The sequence below is a fragment of the Brassica oleracea genome, chromosome C9, assembly GCF_000695525.1.
Source record: "Brassica oleracea var. oleracea cultivar TO1000 chromosome C9, BOL, whole genome shotgun sequence".
NCBI classification, from domain to species: domain Eukaryota; kingdom Viridiplantae; phylum Streptophyta; class Magnoliopsida; order Brassicales; family Brassicaceae; genus Brassica; species Brassica oleracea.
In genome coordinates, this window is record NC_027756.1 from 49,455,752 (window position 1) to 49,478,341 (window position 22,590).

The 22,590-nt window shown below is 38.9% G+C and overlaps 7 protein-coding genes across 7 annotated transcripts; 3 read left to right on the forward strand and 4 right to left on the reverse strand.

Moving 5' to 3' along the window:
• Positions 1-560: 560 nt before the first annotated feature.
• Positions 561-4,607, forward strand: LOC106312992 (sulfate transporter 4.1, chloroplastic-like). The gene is made up of 15 exons (XM_013750708.1): positions 561-1,043; positions 1,132-1,333; positions 1,411-1,579; positions 1,840-1,905; positions 1,997-2,104; positions 2,206-2,313; positions 2,534-2,599; positions 2,717-2,777; positions 2,907-3,034; positions 3,165-3,206; positions 3,301-3,417; positions 3,532-3,583; positions 3,689-3,827; positions 3,902-3,990; positions 4,100-4,607. The coding sequence occupies exons 1-15, from the start codon at positions 659-661 to the stop codon at positions 4,447-4,449; spliced, it is 2,082 nt and encodes a 693-aa protein (XP_013606162.1). The 5' UTR covers positions 561-658; the 3' UTR covers positions 4,450-4,607.
• Positions 4,608-4,766: 159 nt separating this feature from the next.
• On the forward strand, positions 4,767-6,041 carry LOC106316282 (nudix hydrolase 16, mitochondrial-like). The gene is made up of 4 exons (XM_013754158.1): positions 4,767-5,088; positions 5,305-5,422; positions 5,516-5,599; positions 5,760-6,041. Exons 1-4 carry the CDS (start codon positions 5,018-5,020, stop codon positions 6,015-6,017), a joined length of 531 nt encoding a protein of 176 aa, XP_013609612.1. The 5' UTR covers positions 4,767-5,017; the 3' UTR covers positions 6,018-6,041.
• Positions 6,042-11,432: 5,391 nt separating this feature from the next.
• On the forward strand, positions 11,433-13,942 carry LOC106318350 (leukotriene A-4 hydrolase homolog). The gene is made up of 4 exons (XM_013756286.1): positions 11,433-12,488; positions 12,574-12,807; positions 12,881-13,207; positions 13,532-13,942. The coding sequence occupies exons 1-4, from the start codon at positions 11,499-11,501 to the stop codon at positions 13,823-13,825; spliced, it is 1,845 nt and encodes a 614-aa protein (XP_013611740.1). The 5' UTR covers positions 11,433-11,498; the 3' UTR covers positions 13,826-13,942.
• Positions 13,863-14,697, reverse strand: LOC106318352 (50S ribosomal protein L10, chloroplastic). The gene has a single exon (XM_013756288.1). It carries the CDS (start codon positions 14,612-14,614, stop codon positions 13,958-13,960), a length of 657 nt encoding a protein of 218 aa, XP_013611742.1. The 5' UTR covers positions 14,615-14,697; the 3' UTR covers positions 13,863-13,957.
• A 150-nt stretch (positions 14,698-14,847) lies between these two features.
• LOC106318351 lies at positions 14,848-17,406 on the reverse strand. The gene is made up of 9 exons (XM_013756287.1): positions 17,277-17,406; positions 16,614-17,088; positions 16,482-16,549; positions 16,199-16,400; positions 15,988-16,085; positions 15,828-15,897; positions 15,671-15,742; positions 15,376-15,489; positions 14,848-15,086 (listed from the first exon to the last, which is right to left on the reverse strand). Exons 2-9 carry the CDS (start codon positions 16,992-16,994, stop codon positions 15,024-15,026), a joined length of 1,068 nt encoding a protein of 355 aa, XP_013611741.1. The 5' UTR covers positions 16,995-17,088; positions 17,277-17,406; the 3' UTR covers positions 14,848-15,023.
• Positions 17,407-17,735: 329 nt separating this feature from the next.
• LOC106318873 (ADP,ATP carrier protein 2, mitochondrial-like) lies at positions 17,736-19,785 on the reverse strand (the record flags this gene model as incomplete). The annotated part of the gene is given in 4 exon segments (XM_013757026.1): positions 17,736-18,253; positions 18,348-18,716; positions 18,794-19,278; positions 19,708-19,785. Coding segments are annotated over 3 exon segments (1,143 nt in total). The 3' UTR covers positions 17,736-17,956.
• An 891-nt stretch (positions 19,786-20,676) lies between these two features.
• Positions 20,677-21,919, reverse strand: LOC106316222. The gene is made up of 3 exons (XM_013754091.1): positions 21,676-21,919; positions 21,061-21,339; positions 20,677-20,966 (listed from the first exon to the last, which is right to left on the reverse strand). Exons 1-3 carry the CDS (start codon positions 21,810-21,812, stop codon positions 20,879-20,881), a joined length of 504 nt encoding a protein of 167 aa, XP_013609545.1. The 5' UTR covers positions 21,813-21,919; the 3' UTR covers positions 20,677-20,878.
• Positions 21,920-22,590: the final 671 nt, after the last annotated feature.

Below are 22,590 nucleotides of genomic sequence, written 5' to 3' on the forward strand. Positions count from 1 at the left end.
TGTTGTAACAATTGTGAGAAGGAACAGATGCGGAAACAAATGAATAAAAGCGATGTAACAACGACACAGAGATTTAACGTGGTTCACCAACTTGACTACGTCCACGGGCAAAGAGAGATCTTATTATTGGAGGCGATATTGAGTTTACAGAGTGCAAGTTTAGAGTTACTTCGAATACAAGATATATATAGTAACATCTCGCATCTAAAACCCTAGACTAAACGGACTCATGGGCTTAAACCCACGATCAGATGTAACATCCATAATAACTTGATGCAACGCTCTTGATGCAACCGAGTCGGTATGATGTACATGATGTAACATCCATCGCCTAGATGTAACATCCAGATTCAAGGCATATCAACATAATCATTTTACTAATCAGACCCAAAGATATTCTTCTTTTTTAAAGCAAAGCAAAGCAAAGACGTGGAGATTAGTCAAGGTTGATTCTATTTATAAAACAAAAAAGTTTATTTTAAGTTCGTTGAAACATAATTGAAAATTGACCACCACTAGTGTATAAATAAGCTTTCCCTTTTTTCGAATCAACATGTGATAAACGATGATCATCATCATCATGATACCATTCCTCTTTCACATACATAACATACTGTATTTCATTCTCACCATCAACGATTTCTAAACTGCCACAGCTATGTCCTACGCATCTCTCAGCGTCAAGGACCTGAACAGCCTCCTCTCAAGATCCGGGAGCGGCTCATCCTCTTCCCCCAGGACTCCGGGTCAGACCCGACCCGTAAAAGTAATCCCGCTCCAGCATCCCGACACCTCCGACGACGCTCGCCCTCCTTCCATCCCTTTCGACGACATCTTCTCCAGATGGACGGCGAAGATCAAGCGCATGAGCCTCCTCGATTGGGTCGATACTCTCTTCCCTTGCTTCCGATGGATTCGCACTTACCGGGGGAACGAGTACTTCAAGCTCGATCTCATGGCCGGTGTCACCGTCGGTGTAATGCTCGTCCCCCAGGCGATGTCGTATGCGAAGCTAGCTGGCCTTCCACCAATCTACGGCCTATGTGCGTTTCGTTCTCATAACAAACTAACAAACTCTTGCGATCTTAATCTTGTTGAGATTGATTGTGTGTGTTATGATGTTTGATGCAGATTCATCGTTTGTGCCTATATTTGTGTATGCTATATTCGGATCATCGCGTCAGCTTGCGATTGGACCTGTAGCATTGGTGTCGCTTCTCGTTTCCAATGCCTTGGGGGATATAGCTGATTCGTCTGAGGAGTTGCATATTGAGCTCGCCATTTTGTTGGCGCTTTTGGTTGGAATCTTGGAGTGTATCATGGGGCTCTTAAGGTAGTGTTTAAATAATAAAAATCCTCTGTTCGCTGCTGTTTCATGAGGATCTCCCTTGTTTGTGTGTTTGAATATAGGCTTGGATGGCTTATTCGTTTCATTAGTCACTCGGTCATATCTGGATTTACAAGTGCTTCGGCCATTGTGATTGGATTATCTCAAGTCAAATATTTCCTGGGGTATAGCATTGCCAGGAGCAGCAAGATTGTGCCACTAGTTGAGAGCATTATAGCTGGAGCTGATAAGGTGAATCTTCCTTTTTCAGCTTTTGAACATTTGAGGATAAAAAAAAAAAAAGATTTTCTATTTGGCTTAGGTCTTTTGATTGGGTTTTTTAGTATATCTGGCTCTCCCTTAATACTCATTTAGCTGAAACTGTATTTTGGATCATCATGCTATGTTGATTTTGCATGTATTATTGTATGGAAAATCAGTTTGGCTCCGAAAGCCTTTTGTTTCTACTTATTCTTAGTTTGTTTAGACGAATCTTTTTCTGTATTTTGTAGTTTCAATGGCCACCTTTCTTGATGGGATCTCTCATTCTAGTAATCCTTCAAGTAATGAAGCATGTGGTATGAGCCTTTTTCTTTATTGAGTTACCAGGGAACATCATTTTCCTTTATTAGTATGATAATAATATAAGGTCATGGTGTTTCGTGGCAGGGGAAAGCAAAGAAGGAACTTCAGTTCTTACGAGCAGCAGCGCCACTCACTGGAATCGTGCTTGGTACAACCATTGCAAAAGTGTTCCATCCACCTTCCATCTCTCTGGTCAGATCCCTGAAGGACGAACTATATTTAGTGTAGTTTTTCTTGTTGCGCTTCATAGTGGTTAAGTGTATGCAATAATAACAAAATCTAGTATGTTCCAGGTCGGAGAAATACCTCAGGGCCTTCCAACATTTTCTTTCCCAAGAAGTTTTGATCATGCAAAAACATTGCTTCCAACATCAGCTCTCATTACTGGTGTTGCCATCTTGGTGAGATATCAATATCATTAGTACTTTTATCGGAATGGGCATATGGAAATGGCAGCTTCACCTAATCACGAGAAACCATAAATGGATAGATATGTCTATCTAACTTCCTAAGGAAATAAAGAAGAAGATAATTTCTTGTCTAGACTCGGATGCAGTAACGCATGTCAATTGATACTATGTTTTGTTTTTCGGTAATGAAGTAGTTCTACATTTCTTTTAGGAATCTGTGGGAATTGCCAAAGCACTTGCAGCAAAAAACAGATATGAGCTGGATTCAAATTCAGAGGTATTCTGCTTGACTAAAGCAAAATTGAGTAACACTAGAGAGTATAACTGCTCTTTTTCGTTTTCTTTTACGACTGTTTTCATTGCAAGCTCAACTGTTCCTCCCCTCACTTAACAGTTGTTTGGTCTTGGTGTTGCAAATATATTGGGGTCGTTATTTTCAGCATACCCAGCTACAGGTACGTTATCTTGAGATGATGAAAGTCATCAAAATTGCCAAATGCTATTTCCATATTATTGTACACAGCTTTTTTTCAGTTGATAACCGAAATTTGACGAATCTGTGGATGTCCTAAATGCAAAATTAGGATCCTTTTCTAGGTCAGCTGTGAATAATGAAAGTGAAGCTAAGACTGGCCTATCAGGACTCATAACAGGAATCATCATTGGATGTTCTCTACTGTTTTTGACACCTGTGTTCAAATACATACCACAGGTCTGTCTGCATGTGGTGAATATTGTAGTTTACAGTACTTGCTGCTCTTTGCGAAACTTTGAAGAGTTGCGAAACTATATTCTGGCTTCTAACTTTGACTCTGTTGCTTATCTCTCTCTCGAATCCACAGTGTGCTTTGGCAGCAATAGTTATCTCTGCTGTTAGTGGCTTGGTAAGTTCAAATAAACCCACCTGCCAAGGGCCAAAGATGAGTTTGCTTCTTCTTTTCTTTTTTTAACTTACACTCTCCGGATGTTTAACTATAGGTGGACTATGATGAAGCTATCTTCCTGTGGCGCGTGGACAAGAGGGATTTTACACTTTGGGCCATCACTAGCACCACGACCTTGTTCTTCGGAATAGAGATCGGTGTCCTTGTTGGTGTGAGTATTTAAAGACTCTTAGTATGTTCGGGTTCACATAACTAATGTGTGTATATATGAGTTCTGAGCAATGGCTTCTAAGGACTCACGCTGTTGTACTACTTTCTATTTTAGGTTGGCTTTTCCCTAGCTTTTGTCATCCACGAGTCTGCAAACCCTCATATTGGTATGAGGAATTTTGTTCAATTGTCTCCCGATCACATGCGTTCTAAGAGTGTGTGTCTATTTTCTAACTTGGTTTCATTTCTTGTCATGAATGTTCTCCTGGTAGCTGTCTTGGGGCGTCTTCCAGGCACCACAGTGTACAGAAACGTAAAGCAGTATCCCGAGGCTTACACATACAATGGGATTGTGATTGTCCGAATCGATTCTCCTATTTACTTTGCCAACATAAGTTACATCAAGGACAGGTGAAAGTGACATGCTTATATCTTATGGTGTGAATCTATAGAAAGAATCACAAGCCGTCTTTTTCAAAATGCAGACTAAGAGAATATGAAGTAGCTGTTGACAAATACACAACCAGAGGACCAGAGGTGGAGAGAATATCCTTTGTTATCCTCGAAATGTCTCGTAAGTCCCTGTATATATAAAATTTTCTGTTGTCTGAACTATTCATCAAAATGTTTTGAAGAGGGAATATAGAAATCTCTAAACCAAAATAAATACAAACAAATGGCAGCTGTAACTCACATAGACTCGAGCGCAGTGGAAGCCTTGAAAGAATTGTATCAGGAGTACAAAGCAAGGGATATTCAGCTAGCGATATCAAACCCGAACAAAGATGTGCACATGACAATAGCGAGATCAGGAATGGTTGAGCTTGTTGGAAAAGAATGGTACTTTGTGAGAGTGCATGACGCGGTACAGGTGTGTCTTACTTATGTACAGAGCTCTAACTCTGAAGAGCAGAAGGAACCAAGTTTCTTGAGGAGGTTCGGGAATAACGGGAGCAGCAACAACTCATCATACAGTGATATTCAACCCGGTAACACTCTTTTGAAAGAGGCACTGTTGTCAGGTGAAAAATAAGGCATTATATATAATGTAAAGTAGCTTCACTGTGTATAGTGGGTTGCGATTTTGTATACATCACGATCTTCTTGGTTTATTACTTAACTAGAGAAAGATAATCCTTTACTGATAGAATAAAAACAGATATTGTGGAATTGAAAACAAACGGTTTGTTTCTCTATCCTTCACTAAAAAAAAAAAAAAAAAAAAAAGACTGTTCGGTTTGAAGCGGGTTATTTTATAGTACGAGCGTTATAAACCGGTTATCATGAAGCGGTTTACGATAAACGAGAATAGTAGGAAACTGTTATTGTCGAGTTCTCTCATCCCAAAAAATCATAATACAAATCTTTGATCCATCGGGCAGAAACCCTAGATCGCATCCCATCCCATCAGAGCCATTGGATCAGATCGAATCTCTTCTTGAATTGGAATCTTAGATGGTGACGATGGTTGAGGTCGAGTCGCATTTGTATTCATCCAGAGCAGGAGGAAGTTTCAGCATTCTCTTAAACTTGTTGTAGCAAACTCGAAATTTGTACTGGATCTTAGAATCGAAAATACTTTTTCAATCTCTCTTTAACTGATGTGTGATTTGATCGCTCGTACGGGTCGGCTCCAGCAACGGTACGAGAATGGCTGCCGTCTCGTTGCCGGGTACTGTATTTGATTTGAATTGATCTCTGTGTATTCCTTGATTTTCTGAGTTTCTTATTCCAATGGTATGATTGCTTAACTGAATTATATAAGTTCATGAAATGTTTTAGCGATTGGGAGTAATGGTTATAGGAACTTGATTGCTCTTATAAATTGGTTCATATGAGTGCCTATATCTTCTGTCTGATCTTTGGTTCATGACTCATGTTGGTTCAGGTGCATTCCATTTAGATATAGAAACTCGGAAGAAGTCGGTGATGATTCTGACTGTGGGAAAGTGGTTCAAGTGTTGATGATCAGTTCTTCTGGTGGACCTGGACTTCTGTTTCCAAAGGTTACAACAAAGCTTCTTGTTTTAGATTCATTACATCTGTTTCTCTTCTTTCTTGACTAAGGTTTCAGATCCCCATTGTAATTTGATTTATAGGGAGGGTGGGAGAATGATGAGACTGTCAGGGAGGCTGCAGCTAGAGAAGCTGTCGAAGAAGCTGGAGTTCGCGGGATTTTACTGGTGGGAACCCTTTTTATCACAACCTTTTTCCAGATCTTTTGAAGTTTAACCGTAGCAGAACCAGTTTGGCCCATGAGTATATCAGTCGGTGCTGGCTACATATTGGCTTTGTAATTGTTAGTAGGAAGCTGGACTGAACCTGTAGATTTCAAACTTGCAGGATTTGTTGGGAGAATACGAGTTCAAAAGCAAGACTCACCAAGACGAGTTTTGCCCTGAAGGATTGTGTAAAGCGTCAATGTACGCTCTGTATGTGAAGGAAGAGCTGGACTCATGGCCGGAACAGGAGATGAGGAGTCGGACATGGCTCACAATTCCTGAAGCAGTAGAGAATTGTCGTCATGCATGGATGAAATGTGCCTTGGAGGAAGGCTTCTGTAAATGGCACCAGGACAAAGGACATGAACTTATCCAATAAAGCCACACTTCTCTTTTCTTTTTACCATTCATTTTTCTCAACGTAGGAGTTTTTGTCATCAATTGTTTTGTTTCTAAGGCATTTCATATCACGTGAACAATGTTGGTGAAAGCGATTTGCAACAACAACTGAAATATCTACTGAAATTCATAAAGAAATAGCAAATAAAATATTTACACATTTGTCCAAATGAATGCTTAGTCTATTCTCTATTGTACCCAAACAGGGAGGTTTTTGTATGTTTTAAAGATGTTAGAACGAGAGAATCGCTTTTTGTACACATCCGACTTGGTTCACAACATACTCTTACTATCTCCATCAACACAGTAAATACTGATCTTTCGAAGATTCCAAATCCGGGAATGAATATGAATAAGTGATGTCTGCGAGATTGGTCTAAAATATTTTGACTTGTGAAAGAAAATAATAACAATTGAATGGGCCTTTATTAAGAGCAAATGAGGGCTTTGTGTCAACTAGGCGTGGGCATATTAACCGAAACCCGAACCGACCCGAAAACTGAACTGAAGTTAAAAAAAAACCAAACGGGTTCAGGATTCAACCAGTCCGGATACCCATACCTGATTGGTTATATCCGATATCCGAACCAATTACACGAAGTACCCAAATATATATATATATATTACTAACCCTAAACTTACATCTTCCATTCTCATTCATCTTTCCGTCTTCTCCTTCTTCAACGTATATGTTCACATACTCAGACTCATTTTATGACCTATTACATGTATGAATCACTATACTTTGCGATTTTGATTTATGTTTGATTACAAGTAGGGTTTGCGATTTGTTTTCTCTTTGCTCTTTACACAAGCATGAGCTCAAACATTCATATTATCCAGGTTTGATTTTTGTTTGATTTTGATTTATGAATAGATGATTTTTTTACCATTTTCTATTCAATATAATACAAATAGAAATCACACGAAGAAAAAGAATACATGTTTGTGTTCCTCAACATAATAACAAATTAGAAAGATCATAAATCTTATATTAAGCTGTTCAATCTTTTAACTTCAACAGTATTGTTTTTGGTCTCACGAGGTCAAATCAAGGATACATAAAAAAATTTATTATTTGTTACTCAGTTCGGCTATACCCGAAATAACCCGAACCCGATCCGAAGTATAAAATAACCCGAACGGGTTCTGCACCTCTTCATCCGAAAACCCAAAAATCCGAAGCACCCGACCCGAACTCGAACTGATACCCGAACGCCCAGGCCTAGTGTCAACATCTATTTGGGTTTTAGTCAACATAATCATGTTTCACTATGGATGCTTTTTTTTGTCACAGTGGATGATTCTAACCAGTCCAGGGCATATTATCCGAAAACCGAAACCGAACCAAAAAACCGGGACCAAAACCGGACCAAAAATTACAAAAACCCGAACGGTTCCTATATTTATAAATCCGAACACTGAAACCGAACCGAGACCAAATCGAGAACCAAACATGTACTTGAATATTTTGAATATATTAAAAATATTAATTATTTTAAGTTTTAATATATATAAATATAATTATAAATAAAAATACAAAAAAGAACTTCCAGAATTACCCGAATATGAATATGAATAAGTGATGTCTGCGAGATTGGTCTAAAATATTTTGACTTGTGAAAGAAAATAATAACAATTGAATGGGCCTTTATTAAGAGCAAATGAGGGCGTTGTGTCAACTAGGCGTGGGCATATTAACTGAAACCCGAACCGATCCGGAAACTGAACCGAAGTTAAAAAAAAAACCGAACGGGTTCAGGATTCAACCAGTCCGGATACCCGTACCCGATTGGTTATATCCGATACTGAACCAATTACATGAAGTACCCATATATATATATATATATATATATTACTAACCCAAAACTTACATCTTCCATTCTCATCAATCTTTCCGTCTTCTCCTTCTTCAACGTATATATTCACATACTCACTCATTTTATTCCTATTACATATATGAATCACTATACTTTGCGATTTTGATTTATGTTTGATTACAAGGAGGGTTTGCGATTTGTTTTCTCTTTGCTCTTTACACAAGCATGAGCTCAAACATTCATATTATCCAGATTTGATTTTTGTTTGATTTTGATTTATGAATAGATGAATTCTTTACCATTTTCTATTCAATATAATACAAATAGAAATTACACGAAGAAAAAGAATATATGCTTGTGTTCCTCAACATAATAACAAATTAGAAAGATCATAAATCTTATATTAAGCTGTTCAATCTTTTAACTTCAACAATATTGTTTCTGGTCTCACGGAGTCAAATCAAAGATACATAAAAAAAAATTATTATTTGTTACTCAGTTCGGTTATACCCGAAATAACCCGAACCCGATCCGAAGTATAAAATAACCCGAATGGGTTCTGTACCTCTCCATCCGAAAACCCGAAAATCCGAAGCACCCGACCCGAACCCGAACTGATACCCGAACGTCTAGACCTAGTGTCAACATCTATTTGGGTTTCAGTCAACATAATCATGTTTCACTAAGGATGCTTTTTTTGTCACAGTGGATGCTTCTAACCAGTCCAAGGCATATTATCCGAAAACCGAAACCAAACAGAAAAACCAGGACCAAAACAGGACCAAAAATTACGAAAACCCGAACGGTTCCTATATTTATAAATCCGAAAACTGAAACCGAACCGGGACCGAATTGAGAACCAAACATGTACTTGAATATTTTGAATATATTAAAAATATTAATTATTTAAAATTTTAATATATATAAATATAATTATAAATAAAAAATACAAAAAATAACTACCCAAATTACCCGTATATTTTTGAATTTTTTCGGGTTTAACTCGGATTTTCGGGATTGTTTTGTTTTTTGGGCTTTAAACCTGAACCAAACCCTATTTATTTATAATACGGTTCCACCTCAGGTTATATAAAAAAATTAAAATCTGACCCGCACCCGACATTGCCCGAACCAAACCAATCCAAAAATGTTTGGTTCCTAAATATCCCAACCCGAAAACAAAATAAACCAAACTGCCCCGAACCGAAAACAAAATAAACCAAACTGCCCCGAACCGAAAACCCGAATGTCCATGGCTACTTCTAACCTTCTTTTTAATCATCTGAATGGTTTGTGCTTCTTCTGAATGATTTTACTATTAACCTGTCTCAGTGAGATATTTTATTAAACAAATACTTTTAAAGAAAAATAAAAAATAATAAAAATATGTAAATATGTAAATATGTAAATATATTTCAATAATTTGATCAAATTAAAATTGTATAAATATTTAATTTTTATCAGTTCAAATATAATGCATATTTCTTAAATTTTAAAATTAAAATATTTCTATATATGGTATATAGCTTAATTAAAATAATATTAAAATAAATATATATTTTTAATATAAATATCTTCTAAATGAAACTTTCAACCCCTATATTTTTTTATCATTTGCATTTTACTATAACAAAATTTTAAATCATTGATCATTAATTTTATATTTGGTCAGCAACTTAAATAGACTCATAGAGATTTTACTTACATTATTAATGTAATGCTTTTAACTGTTTTAATAATTCATAGTTGTTTTGAAATTTTAAAATATAACATTATAAGAAAAAAAAATGTACATTTTATATATATGATTAATATAATGGTTAAATTTATTTTAATGGTATAAAATCAGGCAAAATAATATATGATATACAAATTGCTATCAAATATTTATTATTCAAAATTATTATTTATCATATATAATTTAATTAAACTAGATGATTTCATGTTTTTATTTAAGAAAATAAGAAAAAAATATTTTTTTTTGTAGATTATTAATTAATTTTATACTTAGTTTATGAAAAGTATATATATTTTGATAAAACAACATATTTCTCTAAAAATTTAAAAAGTCATTTTAGTAATGACATATAACAGATAGTAATGCTTCTTAACTAGTACACAAGAGATATAAAAATCTCATGTGTTTTATGGTTTGTGCTTCTTTTGAATGATGTTTTTAGTGATCATCAAACATACTATTATATGAACTTCTAAGAATAACAAAACTCACCAAAAGTGATTCCTACTGATATTAAAAAGGTTTCTTCAACACTCACCAACTTTATGCTCTCTTATGATTCTCCATTAATCAAATTATTATTCCTAATATAATAATAACTAAATATTTGATTGGTTCTTAAAAATATATTCGTTTCAACACCAGCAAAAGAGAAACATTTCTTAATTTTTATTTTCTCCCGCTTTACATACTTTCATCACTTCTCCACTGTTTTTTTTTTTTTTTTTTGTTAATTATGATTAATATTAATAATAAAAACACAACCCATAACTGGGCACCGAAACAAGGCTTCCGGCTAACCGACGAAGAAACAACAATCATCAGCAATAGATTAGGCTTATCCCTAAGGTACAAGAAAAAGTAGGCTAAAAACAGCGGGAGGGAAAAAAATCTAGGCTCAAGGGTCCGTTCCCGGTCCCTCATCATCACCGTAGATCTGCGGCCAACGACGCCGACTTAACCGAAAGGCAAGCCGACCACTGCCTCTTCTCTTCCTTCTCAAAAAGACGCCGACACACAGATTTGAGAACTACCGACACTTCTGTCTTCACACCATTGATCAAGATTCAGAAGATCGAAAACGGAGATTACCATTGGAGGGAACCGCCATCCCCAACTCAACCGTCTCTCTCGTCTAAGCCCTAGTCATGGGGAATCCCAAAAATCGGCTCCGAACCCGTTAGCTAGAAGTCCATGAAGCTTGAAGCCGATAATTACAATACAAACTAACATGAGAACAAGCAAGAAGACGGGCCCGAGACAACAACTGCTACTAACTCCAGATGGCTCTTTGGACCTGAACACGCTAAACAAACCGGCACTGTCGAAGAAATTCAAATGAAATAGCCTCGAGACTGGGAAATACCCGCTCGACAAGTAGTACCACCGAGGAAACCTGCAAAACGGAGACAACCCGAGCTGACACCATCCTCACCCCTTGCTGCTATCGAGAACCGAAAGGCAGTTTCGTACAACGTGAGCCAAGAAAGGGGAAAACTTGGAACCCACAAAGAACCTTAAAAATCCGACCACTTAACCACATACGTTTCACCAACCTCGTGACATCTCCAGAAATCTAGAACGAACACCGGTAGCTTTCGCCGGCGGGACTATTTCTCCAGAGGGAGTCGACATATCAGAGGGATAGACATAGGTGGAAGAAGAGGCAAAACAAGGCGAATGGGAAAAGAAACCCTCCGACGGTGGTGGTAGGGCACACGCGCCGGAGGTCACGGAAGCTGAAGTCGAGAGAGAAAGTTAAGAGAGAAGGGTTTGAGAGAGAAAGTTAAAGTAATAATACTTAGCTTTTTTTTTTGAAACACTAATAATACTTACCTTACATCACTTCTCCACTTCTCAAAACCGAATCGTAAAAATCCAAAACTCTCCAGCTTCAGAGCAAATGGCACCCATTGATCCACACTCCTTCACCGACTCCTCCCACCCTCTCACCACGCACGTCTCCCTCTCCCTCTACCTCGACTTCAACACCTCCACCATCCACGCCTCCGCTCTCCTCACCCTCTCCTCCTCCTTCTCCGGCAACCTCTCCCTCGATTCCCGCTCCATTTCAATCAAATCCATCCTCCATCCCCAAACTCTCGCCCCTCTCCCTTACTCCGTCTCCTCAAGCCCCGATCCGATCAAAGGCAGCGAAGTCGTCGTCGTCCTCGCCGGCCAATCTCGAGTCCTCATCCTCTACTCCACTTCCCCTTCCGCCTCCGCTCTCCAGTGGCTTTCCCCGCTCCAAACCTTCTCGAAAACTCATCCGTACGTCTACACACAGTGCCAAGCGATCCACGCCAGATCCATCTTCCCTTGCCAGGACACCCCCGCCGCGAGGATCCGTTACGACGTCGTTATGAACATCCCGAGTCCTCTCTCCGCCGTCATGTCCGCTCGCCACGTCCGTCGCAGGCTTCCCGTTCTCGAAGAGGCGAAACATCTCGATGTATTATCGTCGGTGGTGTGGTGTGCGGAGGATAGGGTTGTTGAGGAGTTCGCGATGGAGCAGCCGATCCCGCCGTATCTTTTCGCGTTTGCGGTTGGGGAGTTAGGGTTTAGGGAAGTGGGGCCCAGGACTCGGGTGTATGCTGAGTCAGCTGCTGGAGAAGTTCTTGATTCGGCTGCGTTGGAGTTTGCAGGGACGGAGGAGATGATCAGGCAAGGGGAGAAGCTCTTTGGCGATTACGAGTGGGAGAGATTTGATTTGCTGGTGCTGCCTCCGAGTTTTCCTTACGGAGGGATGGAGAATCCGAGGATGGTGTTCTTGACGCCCACTGTGATCAAAGGGGACGCCACTGGTGCTCAAGTTGTAGCTCACGAGCTCGCTCATAGCTGGACTGGGAACTTGATCACCAACATCAACAACGAGCATTTCTGGTTGAACGAGGTTTGATTCAACATGTGTTAGCTTTGAATAGGATATGTGTATTCGTTTGCCTTTGTTGATGATCTCATGTGTTTATGGCAAATAGGGATTTACAACTTACGCAGAGAGGAGGATTGTGGAGGTTGTTCAAGGAGCAGATATAGCTACTTTGAACATGGGCATTGGTTGGAGGGGTTTAAACGATGAGATGGAACGGTTCAAAGATAACTTGGAGTTTACTAAACTGAAGAACAAACAAGAAGGTGTTGATCCTGATGATGTTTACTCTCAGGTTCCCTATGAAAAAGGCTTCCAATTTGTGTTGAGAATTGAACGCCAGGTTTGTTGAGTGGATCCACTTTGGTGTTCTCTTATGTAACGGTCTAATATCTATTTACGGGAAAATGTTTCAGGTTGGGAGGACTGCTTTTGATGAATTCCTCAAGAAATACATTGCTACTTTCAAGTTCAAGTCGATTGATACAGATACATTCCTTGACTTCCTGAAAGCAAACATTCCTGGCATAGAGAAAGAGATCAACCTGCAATTGTGGACTGAGGGTGTTGGTATACCGGAAGATGCATATGAACCAGTCTCAGCCATTTACACAAAGATCATATCCCTTGCAGAAGTGTTTAAGCAAGGAAAGATGCCAAGTGAAGATGAGGTTGCTGAGTGGAAAGGACAGGAATGGGAGCTCTACTTGGAGAATCTTCCCAAGTCATGTGAACCTTCTCAGGTAGCCTTTTGCGTCTCTTACTTTAGGACAATGGGAAGCTCTTTGGTGCATTTGTTTATAGAAATAGATTCAGCCAATGTGCATTATTATTAATAAGCCCACAACAGCCTAAGTAACAGTTAGTTAGTTCAATAGTTAGTCTTGGATTAAGTGCACAAGTAGAGGAGAAAGAAGCTGAGTGGGTACTGAGAGATTGAATGTGTGTGGAAATTGGAAGAGTTAGTAGTTCTCTTGCTTAGAATTGTGTCTTGTATTCTTGTTTGTAATCAACAAGACAAGTTCAGGAATCAGGTTCCAAACCTATAACTAACATTGGTGAATCAGGTCGTGGCTTTGGACAAGCGTTACAGACTAGCAGAATCAAAGGACTACGAAGTGAAGGTGTCATTTCTAAAACTTGCAATCTCATCCAAGTGCAAAGGGTACCACGGAGAAGTGGAGAAAACTTTAAAATCGGTGGGAAGGATGCTGTACCTGCGTACACTCTTCACTGCTCTCGCACAAACCGGTGGAACCGAAGAGAAGCAACTGGCCAAACAAATCTTTGCAGAAGCTCGAGAAACTTATCACCCTATAGCTCAGGGAGTGGTTGAGTCTATCCTCTCTAAGTATATCTAAACAAGACCCATCTTTATGCATAGCAGCAACATTTCAATAAAAGACAATGACTGTAATAATAATAATTGCTGCTCGAGTCATTAACAAACAAAAAATTGAATAGCTTTGCTTAGTACATTACATTCTCTGAGACTATGCAGCATTACTCTCATCTTCTAGCTTCTTGACATAAGCCTTGAACACCATGATGACCTCTATAGCCGGTGCTTGTAACGTTGAGACGAGATTAATGGCCGGACTTTGCAGAGCTCCAAGCATCTTAGCGTATACCTCAGCGCGAGTAGGCATGGTCTCAAGAGCTTTGAAGTTGTCCGGAGCGTAGAACTTACCTTCAAAGACGGCACCTGCAAAGTCATTGTCTTCGAGCTTGCGTTCCTTCTGGAAACTCCGGTAGGGTTTGATGGCGGAAGGGATTTCATCGGTCTGGACAAAGAGCCAAGCGTTCATGCCTTTCATACAAGGCTTGAGAGCTTCCCATTTGGTGCCTTCGATGGCTTTGAAGACCAAAGTGTTCTTGGCGACGACGAGCTTTGTCGTATCCGGGAGAGTTCTCCTGAGGTCTTGGAACTGCTTGACGGTGAGGCCTTTGTAGTTGATGGCGGCGAGGAGGTGGCAGTTCTCGAGGTGGGACTTGACTGTCTCGACGGTTTCTTCCTTTTTGGAACGAGAGACGGCGGATCTGATGGTCAGGTGACGAGGGTAGTTTGGGGATTTGGGAGTTAGGGTTAAGGTTCGGTTGTGGCAGAGAGGAGACAAGGAAGAAGAGAATGAGAGGAGGGCCACTTCCATTTTTTTGCTCAGAGAGGATAGAAGAAGAGGAGGAGAAGTGTGTCTGATGGGGGTTGAGGAAGGAGATGGATAAGTTAATCTTTTTTAATTTATTAATTCACGGATACATAGAGGTGACTGACGGAACTATTAACTCCGTCTAATTTAATTTTTAATTCACGGATAAATAGAGGTGACTGACGGAACTATTAACTCCGTCTAGTTGGACAGATTGTCGTTTAGACTGGATCGTCTGGTTATGACTTCACCATCTAACTAACACCTGACGATGTCTTGAACATTGTCTCAAAATCAAAACAAGATTGCATCATTTACTCTGAGTTCATCAATTAACCGAAAGAAAGTAGAAGAGAAAAAAAAATTAACTTTTCATATGACAAAATAAGCCGTGTGTGCTTGCGGATGTGAGTTAGAGAGTGTCCCAATTTGGGATATTTGAAGTAGCTTCATTAACCATCTTCACAAGAGTCACCTGCATTACCACAACACACAAGACACGGAATATATTTTTAGGCAAGTCATTCTGAGTTTGGCTGCTCAATCACACACTTCTTGTCCATAAAAGTAGTATATACCATGTATAAGAAAAAGTAACTCCTAAAGACATTGGAAACTATCTTAAACAGACTCGTGCATATGTCTTGGAAGTTGGAAGTTGACAAACTACATTCGAATAAGTTCCCTTCTGAGCTATGAAAGGACCTTACAGAAAATAACTCCTTGCATCTAGGATTAGATAAAGTGACAGGTATATAACATACCACACTTTCTGGAACACCACGAGGCGGCATGGAAATATTCCTCGGAGGAGGACCTCGCAGATGTGATCTCTTATCGAATCGCCACTCTCCTATTTTGCCATAAGTCAACTCACCCTGTATTTATGAAACTGATTTTTTAAGTAAAACTGAAATGGAGCTCTGAGATGGTGGATCACTCAAATAACAATACTTTTTATGACCATGTATAAGAAGGTTGTAACAAAACTTAGTAGTTTCACGAGCTTTTTCTTCTGTAATTTATTTGCCAGAAACAAAAGTGTCAAAGAGAAATCACCTTCATGTTGTAGTCGCAACCATAAGTGTAATGGATGATATACTTCCCCTTGGTAGACAGATCCCATGGAGGCTGAAAGATATAATGAGAGCACTTAGGGACACGGAGCAAAGATCTTTTTATCATCACATCAATCAGCAAAAAGGTCGACTCCTACCTGGATCATGAAATCCTTATGAAGTATGTGCCGCACCCCATGCAGAGCAGAGGCAACTGCGTAACCGTACCTTATCAAACACAAAATAGACGTGTGTCAGAAAGCAATGATGGTCAAGGACCTAATATATGAACAGAGATTATTGTTTGGCAGTGCTAACATTTCCAGGACCCATCCAAATGCCTTATCAGTATCTGGATCGTTTTTCATTGTCAACGAGACATTCATCCACGTAGCAGCAATCTTTTCAAGTGATTCCTGCATAACAAAGCAAAATGCATTTCAACATCAAGTCTTTTTTTATGGCTAAGGTAATATCACAAAACACAAACATAACATATTTTTTATATATTTATCATCAAAAATCTAACCTTGCTTATAATAACAGGAGAATTGCCAATGGGATCAATGTTTGAAACCGGGCCCATCTCCACAGGATAATACTTTCTGACAATGTTCTCGAACTTTTCAGGTGTAATATAGAAAAACGGAAAAGCAGCTGGGCGTCCTCCAACAGCCAAATTAGGAAGAGGGTTAACAAAAACATGATCAGGCTCTGCCATCAGCACATAGCTACACCAAAAAATTAAACAACCATGAGATTCCAGCAAACAGTCAAAATATTTTTATCGCAAAGGGAGAGACAGGGCATACTCTTCGATGATTGTAGCTCTTTCAAGCCATTGCACAAACGCCCACGGTCTATTCAACACAACATAACCCTTCAAAGAGAGATTCAATTACATTAGATAAGCCCCATACCAAGTGAAGAGAGTTAAAAAGTACCTGGTCAAGACCTGGAGGGAGAGGATCAACCACAAACGTAGGTATCTCATCCATCAAGTTATCGGTATTACCGGAATGCAAAATGCGGGTAAACCCACCCATGTCTGAACCAGGGAGAGCTTTCTTCTGTTTATACCAATAGTACATAATACGACACTGCCACTTGTTGTAAGGAGCGTCTGTAGCTGTTAAGGCGACATGAAATGTTGGTGCTGGAGAGGTTTGGGAGTTTGCGTGAGGCATTTGGACGATAGGATCTCGGAGTGGACTACTTCCATCTGAGTTAGATCTGTTGTGGAGTATGAGTGTCAAGAGATTATATGTCACTACGAAGAAGCCGAAACTCAAGAGAAACAGAAGCAGAGCTGATGCTTTCCCCATTGTTTTCTATTATTCTCCCGATCAGTTATCTGTGTGCCTGGCTCGGACAAATTGAAGTGGACGCCTTCCTCCTCCACGGCTCACAAACTCATTTCTGCAAATACAATTTAAGGAATGAAATGTGAATAGTAAGAAGCATAAGCTGATACTAGTTTGCAAATTAAGATCCAGCCATCTAAAACACAAGAGTAAATCAGTTGTTCCAGAAATGCATCGATTTGACTAACTCAGTTCCTGGTTCATCAATTTTGAAGTATGACATAAAGAGAATTTGAAGCTTACAGATTCGAAGGAGGTTGAAGGTCGCCGGAGAAGAGAAGAATAAGAGATCAGAAGAAAATAATTTTAATACGAAGCGGAGTTGACTAACGGCGCCATCATTAACGATTTATTCTTCAGTCACTGACTACACCGTTTGACAAAATAGTGTTAGGAACGTGCCAATGAACAAAAAAAAAGACAATTGTCAGGAAGTGCAGTGTGTGTGAAGGCACGTCTTTGAGGAAAAACAATCTAATTTGGTTTTATTTTGCAGCCTATTTTGTTATTTGTCTACACATCTCAATGTCTTTTTTGTAACACCATGCGACGACCCTTTTGATTGTTTGATTACGTGAACATTCGCAAATGCAGTAGAGAAATTTTAAATTACAACAGACAAACATGCCATAGCAATTTGAAATACTCAAAAATATTTTAAACCAGTCAAGCTTAATATAACAAAAATTGGTAATCATAAAATTGGTTCAAAGGAGTCGAACTCCAATACAAAAATTTATTCCATCAGAAAAAACTTATAGTCGAAACCATAAGCTTTCGCATGCTCATCTCTAAGTTTTATGGTAAAAGATTTCATCAACATCTTGATCCTTTTTAAAAAAAAGTTTGAAACTGCAAATAAAAATCGAGAAAAAAAAATAAAGCCGAAGCTTTATGGTGATGGCGACTGCTGGCTAGCACACTTAGCCGGATCCAGATCCGTACTTCTTTCCGAGAAGAAGTAACTGCAGCTTGTCGTATCCAGAGAGCACACCAGCACCTGCAATGGCACGAAGGATGTTGGCACCAGCACCCTTGAAGAGTGACTTGGGTCCTTCCTTCTTCAGGATCTGCTGGAAGGCATCCATCGAACTCTTGTACTTCACGGCTTCACCGGAGGTCATCATCATTCTTCTACGGACTGTGTCAATTGGGTAAGATGCAAGACCAGCACCGTTGGTGATGAGCCATCCAAGAGCAAAACTAGCGAAGAAGCTGTCCTGAAATCACCCAAAGGAAACACAGACAACAACATTAGAAACAAACAAGACAAGACAGGATTGGGTTTCTAAGATGTATATCAAATAAACAAACCTGGAGGTCAGCAGGGAGAAGAGGCTTCAAAGAGTCGTACAGACCAAAGTAGAGACCACGGTAGACAATGATACCAACACAGGAGATGTTGAATCCACGGTAGAGTCCAGCAATACCATCAGACTTGAGGGTCTTCTTGTAGACATCGACAAGACCATTGAACTGCCTTTCACCTCCCTTCTTGGCAGCCTTGGAGTCATTGGCGAGACGGGTACGTGCGTAGTCAAGAGAGTACACGAAGAGAAGGGAAGAGGCACCAGCTGCACCTCCAGATCCCAAGTTACCAGCAAACCACTTCCAGTAACCATCCCTGTCCTTCTTGAAGTTGAAAAGCCTCTTGAAGTAATCTTTGAACGCAAAGTTCAACGCCTATAAAAAGCCAAAGATACATCAGTAAGGGAGTAACAGACACTTATTAGAAACAAAGCTGTGAAACTTAACCAAACCTGAGTGGGGAAGTAACGGATAACATTAGCAGTGTTTCCCCTCCACAAAGAACCAAAACCCTCATCCTTAATGGTCCTGCCGAAACAGTCACCAATACCCTTGTAAGGCTCAGAGAGCCTGCCAGCCTTAAGCATCTCATCCTGGTTCTGAATCAAAAGCTTGACACGCTCAATAGGAGCAGCAGCGGTCTTGGAGACGGCAGCGGAAACACCACCCATGAGGAAATCAATAGCAAAGCTAGAGAATCCTTTCTCACTTGGAGCTTGGACAAACACGGGAGAGGTGGTGGTAGTTGCCACAATCCGGGAAGTGGCGGCGAGAGGGTACTGGAACGCAGCATTGGAGTAGTTTCCGTACGTTGCACGCCTCTGGAAAGAGGAAGTGTAACCGTGAATGTCCTGAGAAACAACACCGGTACGCATGAGCTGGCCAGACGCCTTCTGGAGAATCGTTGGGTTCTGAGTTTGTTCAACCATTTTGACCTCTGCAAAAAAAAAAAATATATATATATTATGTAACTGCTAAGGATGAACATGCAATAAGCTACACAAATACGAGATCTAGTAATATATCAATCCAGTATTAACTCTATCAAATGATGCAAACGCTATATCAAATTCACAAGCAGGAAACTCTCCACGCAAAAGATCCGTACATAAGCAACAGAGACGAATCATTTCTAGATCTACACAATCAGATCGAATAAACTTTTATACAGATCTAATCTATTAACACTCTAGCCACGGATCTAAGATTCAAATCAATCGCAAAATACGCTGGGAAACAATCAGATCTGTATCATTTTACCTTTGTTGATAATAATGAATCAGATCGATTAAGGTTTAGATGAACAAAGAGTGGGAAACAAGGAGATTTAAAGCGATTCAGAGATCTGGGAGGAAGCTAAACTCACCGAGAGGAAGCGATGGCAAAGCGAAACTCAATGAGCGAAGAAGACGAAGGACGAGAGAATTGTCTTTGTGGTTGAAGAAGAGCTGCGGATATTTTTGTTGCCCTTTTATTGGCTCGGGAGATAGGGCCGCAAGTAGTGATAGGATTAATCTGGTGTGACGCTCCTTAGCGTGGTCGGAAGCTGTAGGCCCGTTAGATTGTCGACTTTAATGATAATGGATTGTAGGCCGTTGATTATGGTTACTTAAGGAAGAAATATATTTTTTTTGGAAATGTATGACTCCATTACTGGCCCTAGATATTGCCCGCCTTTTTTCGCTGAAAACGTGGAATGTGATGCAAATTGCCGGATTCGCCAGTCAACTGTCTACGATGACGTCTAAGCATTTCTGGAATATTTTATTTTGATCTTTTCAAAAAGAGCTTGCAATAATAAAAATACAAGTTGTATCCACCAACCGCTCTAGTTTAACTTTCAACAATATTTATAAGTTTAATATATTTTTGTGAAAACTGAAAATGTATGTTGAAAGTATTTTTCCTTTTGGTTTTATAGTTTGATTATTGGTTTATTAATATATTTTTTGTTTGTAGTTTAATTAATGGTTTATTAATATCTCAACATCAGAAAATATTGGTTATGAATTCTAAAACATATAAATTATTATAAATTTAACATTATGCAAATAAAATTGGATTTTATAAAACAGTCGATAAAATTTAAATAAAATCCTCAAATATGAATTCTCACAAATAAATTTGTTGGATATAATAAGATTTCTCGTAATTTATAATCAAATAAATCTATATTAAAAATACGGAGATAAATAAATCCGATTTCCCTAAGTTACAACGTACCTAGATGGTTTTCTTTCTTTATTTTTTAACCTGTTGGGAAATTACCGTGAAATTTATTTTCCCATTGTCTTTTCCGACATTGTTAATTGCTTGTAGGAAACTTACGTGATAATAGAACAAAAAAAACACTCGAAAACAATATGCTTTAAACTTTTGAAAAAAGAACTTATACGCATAACTTCAAACTTCAAGCACCTGACACTTGTGGGAATTAAGGCTAAACCAATCAAGAACAGAGCTAGGTTAAACCGTTGAGATTAAACCAAGTTTTTGATTTTCTTTTCTGCGGGTAAAGAAAGAGCCATATAACGATACTATTCCTGATTAGGAGATCTTTCCTTGGAGGAGTCTAGTCGTTTTTTCACAAAAAGCCTGCTCATATCTTCTGTGGCAACATTACTCCTGCAGATACATATAAGCCATAATTTTGATATGTTTGTTGAGATATAATAAAGTGAAATATTGAGATGAAACAAGGCCTATTTCACGGACTAACCTTCCTTTGAGCTGAGGAGGCACAAGCACATTACCCAAAGTATCTGGGCTATTCTTAGAATGAGGCAGATTCCCCTTTGGTAGCTTGGAACGACGAGGAAGAGAAGAAGATTTCCCATTGAACTCTCGTTTCCGTAATGCACTTTCGGCCATTGCAGCTGCAACAACGGAGGCATGGTCATTTCCACTCACATGTGTGAGTCTCGGTGACTCCAGAAGAAGTAAAGCATCTGGTAGCTGAGGAAGCTCTCCACTTTCTTCCTTCTCCTCTAAACATCTCCTAACAAAACACACAAACGGTCAACTACAACTTAAACCAGCTTGGACTGTAATACTCTGCTTTGAGCTTAATCGTATTCAATTTCAGAACTTGAGTAAGCATTCGTGTCTATTCTAAGACAAGAACAGCACTTGATATGTCTGAAGGGAAATTTACAGCTAATATGAATCGAAAACCTCTGCTTCAGCATACAAAATACAAAGATCAACGATGAGAACATGAGCTATATGAATCAAAGTCGCCATACGCGGCGCTTTAATTGCAAATTAACAAGGACAAAGGGAACAGATTCGTAATCGGAAAATCCAAGTATTGGGAAACCCTAAAATCACTCACCGTGTAATTGAAGGAGTTGGAGAGGGTTTCAGTTTCTGTTGCGGTTGTGATTGTGGCAGAGCTTCCTTGTGCTCCGCCGCAGCAGGTAATACATCGTCGTCGGATGAAGAAGAATCGTCGTAGTCTACCAGCGACATACCTTCTCCAAACCTTACCCAAAAACGACGTCGCTTCACTCTCCGTGCTCTCTTTATCTAACAAGAGCTAAAAAGTCTTAAAAGACCGTCGTCCATTGTAGTATGTTATGCTACAAAAATCGTACACTATAAATAAAACTATTAAATTGTTCTTGTTATCCTATGTGACAATATATCATGTTCTGCATAGATACTTATGCAATTTAATCAAATGAAATTGAGTAGGATTAACAGGTGTAGAGAAAAAACATTGGAAACGTATGTAAGTGTATATACACAAGGCTTAATAGACTCATCATCTCATGCTGCTCTGCTTGTTCCAGTTAGGTACAGATCGTTCAGAATTAATGCTGAGATCGTTCAAAAGAGTACTGTGACATGACTTCAAAGGCCATATGTTTAACCCCCTTAGAGGTGTCCTTAGTAATAAATTATCAATTTTTTTTTTTTTTTTGAAAAGTTAATGACTCTTGTGAAAAATGTGTGTACAATGGTGAATCCGAAGTTGGAATCCTTAGGAATAAAAAAATATAATTTTTTTTGTTTGTTTAGTGAAATATAATTTTTATATATTGAATGATTAAATAGAATAACTTAACATAAAATACTAGAAATAAACTTAAAAAATAAAAATTAAACATATAAATATAACAATTAAAAATAAAAACAATAATTAAACATAAAGATAGAAAAATTCCTAAATAAAAACATGATTAAATATAAAGATTACACATAAGAGTTTATAAGATGATTGAATATTAAAATCCAACATGATCAT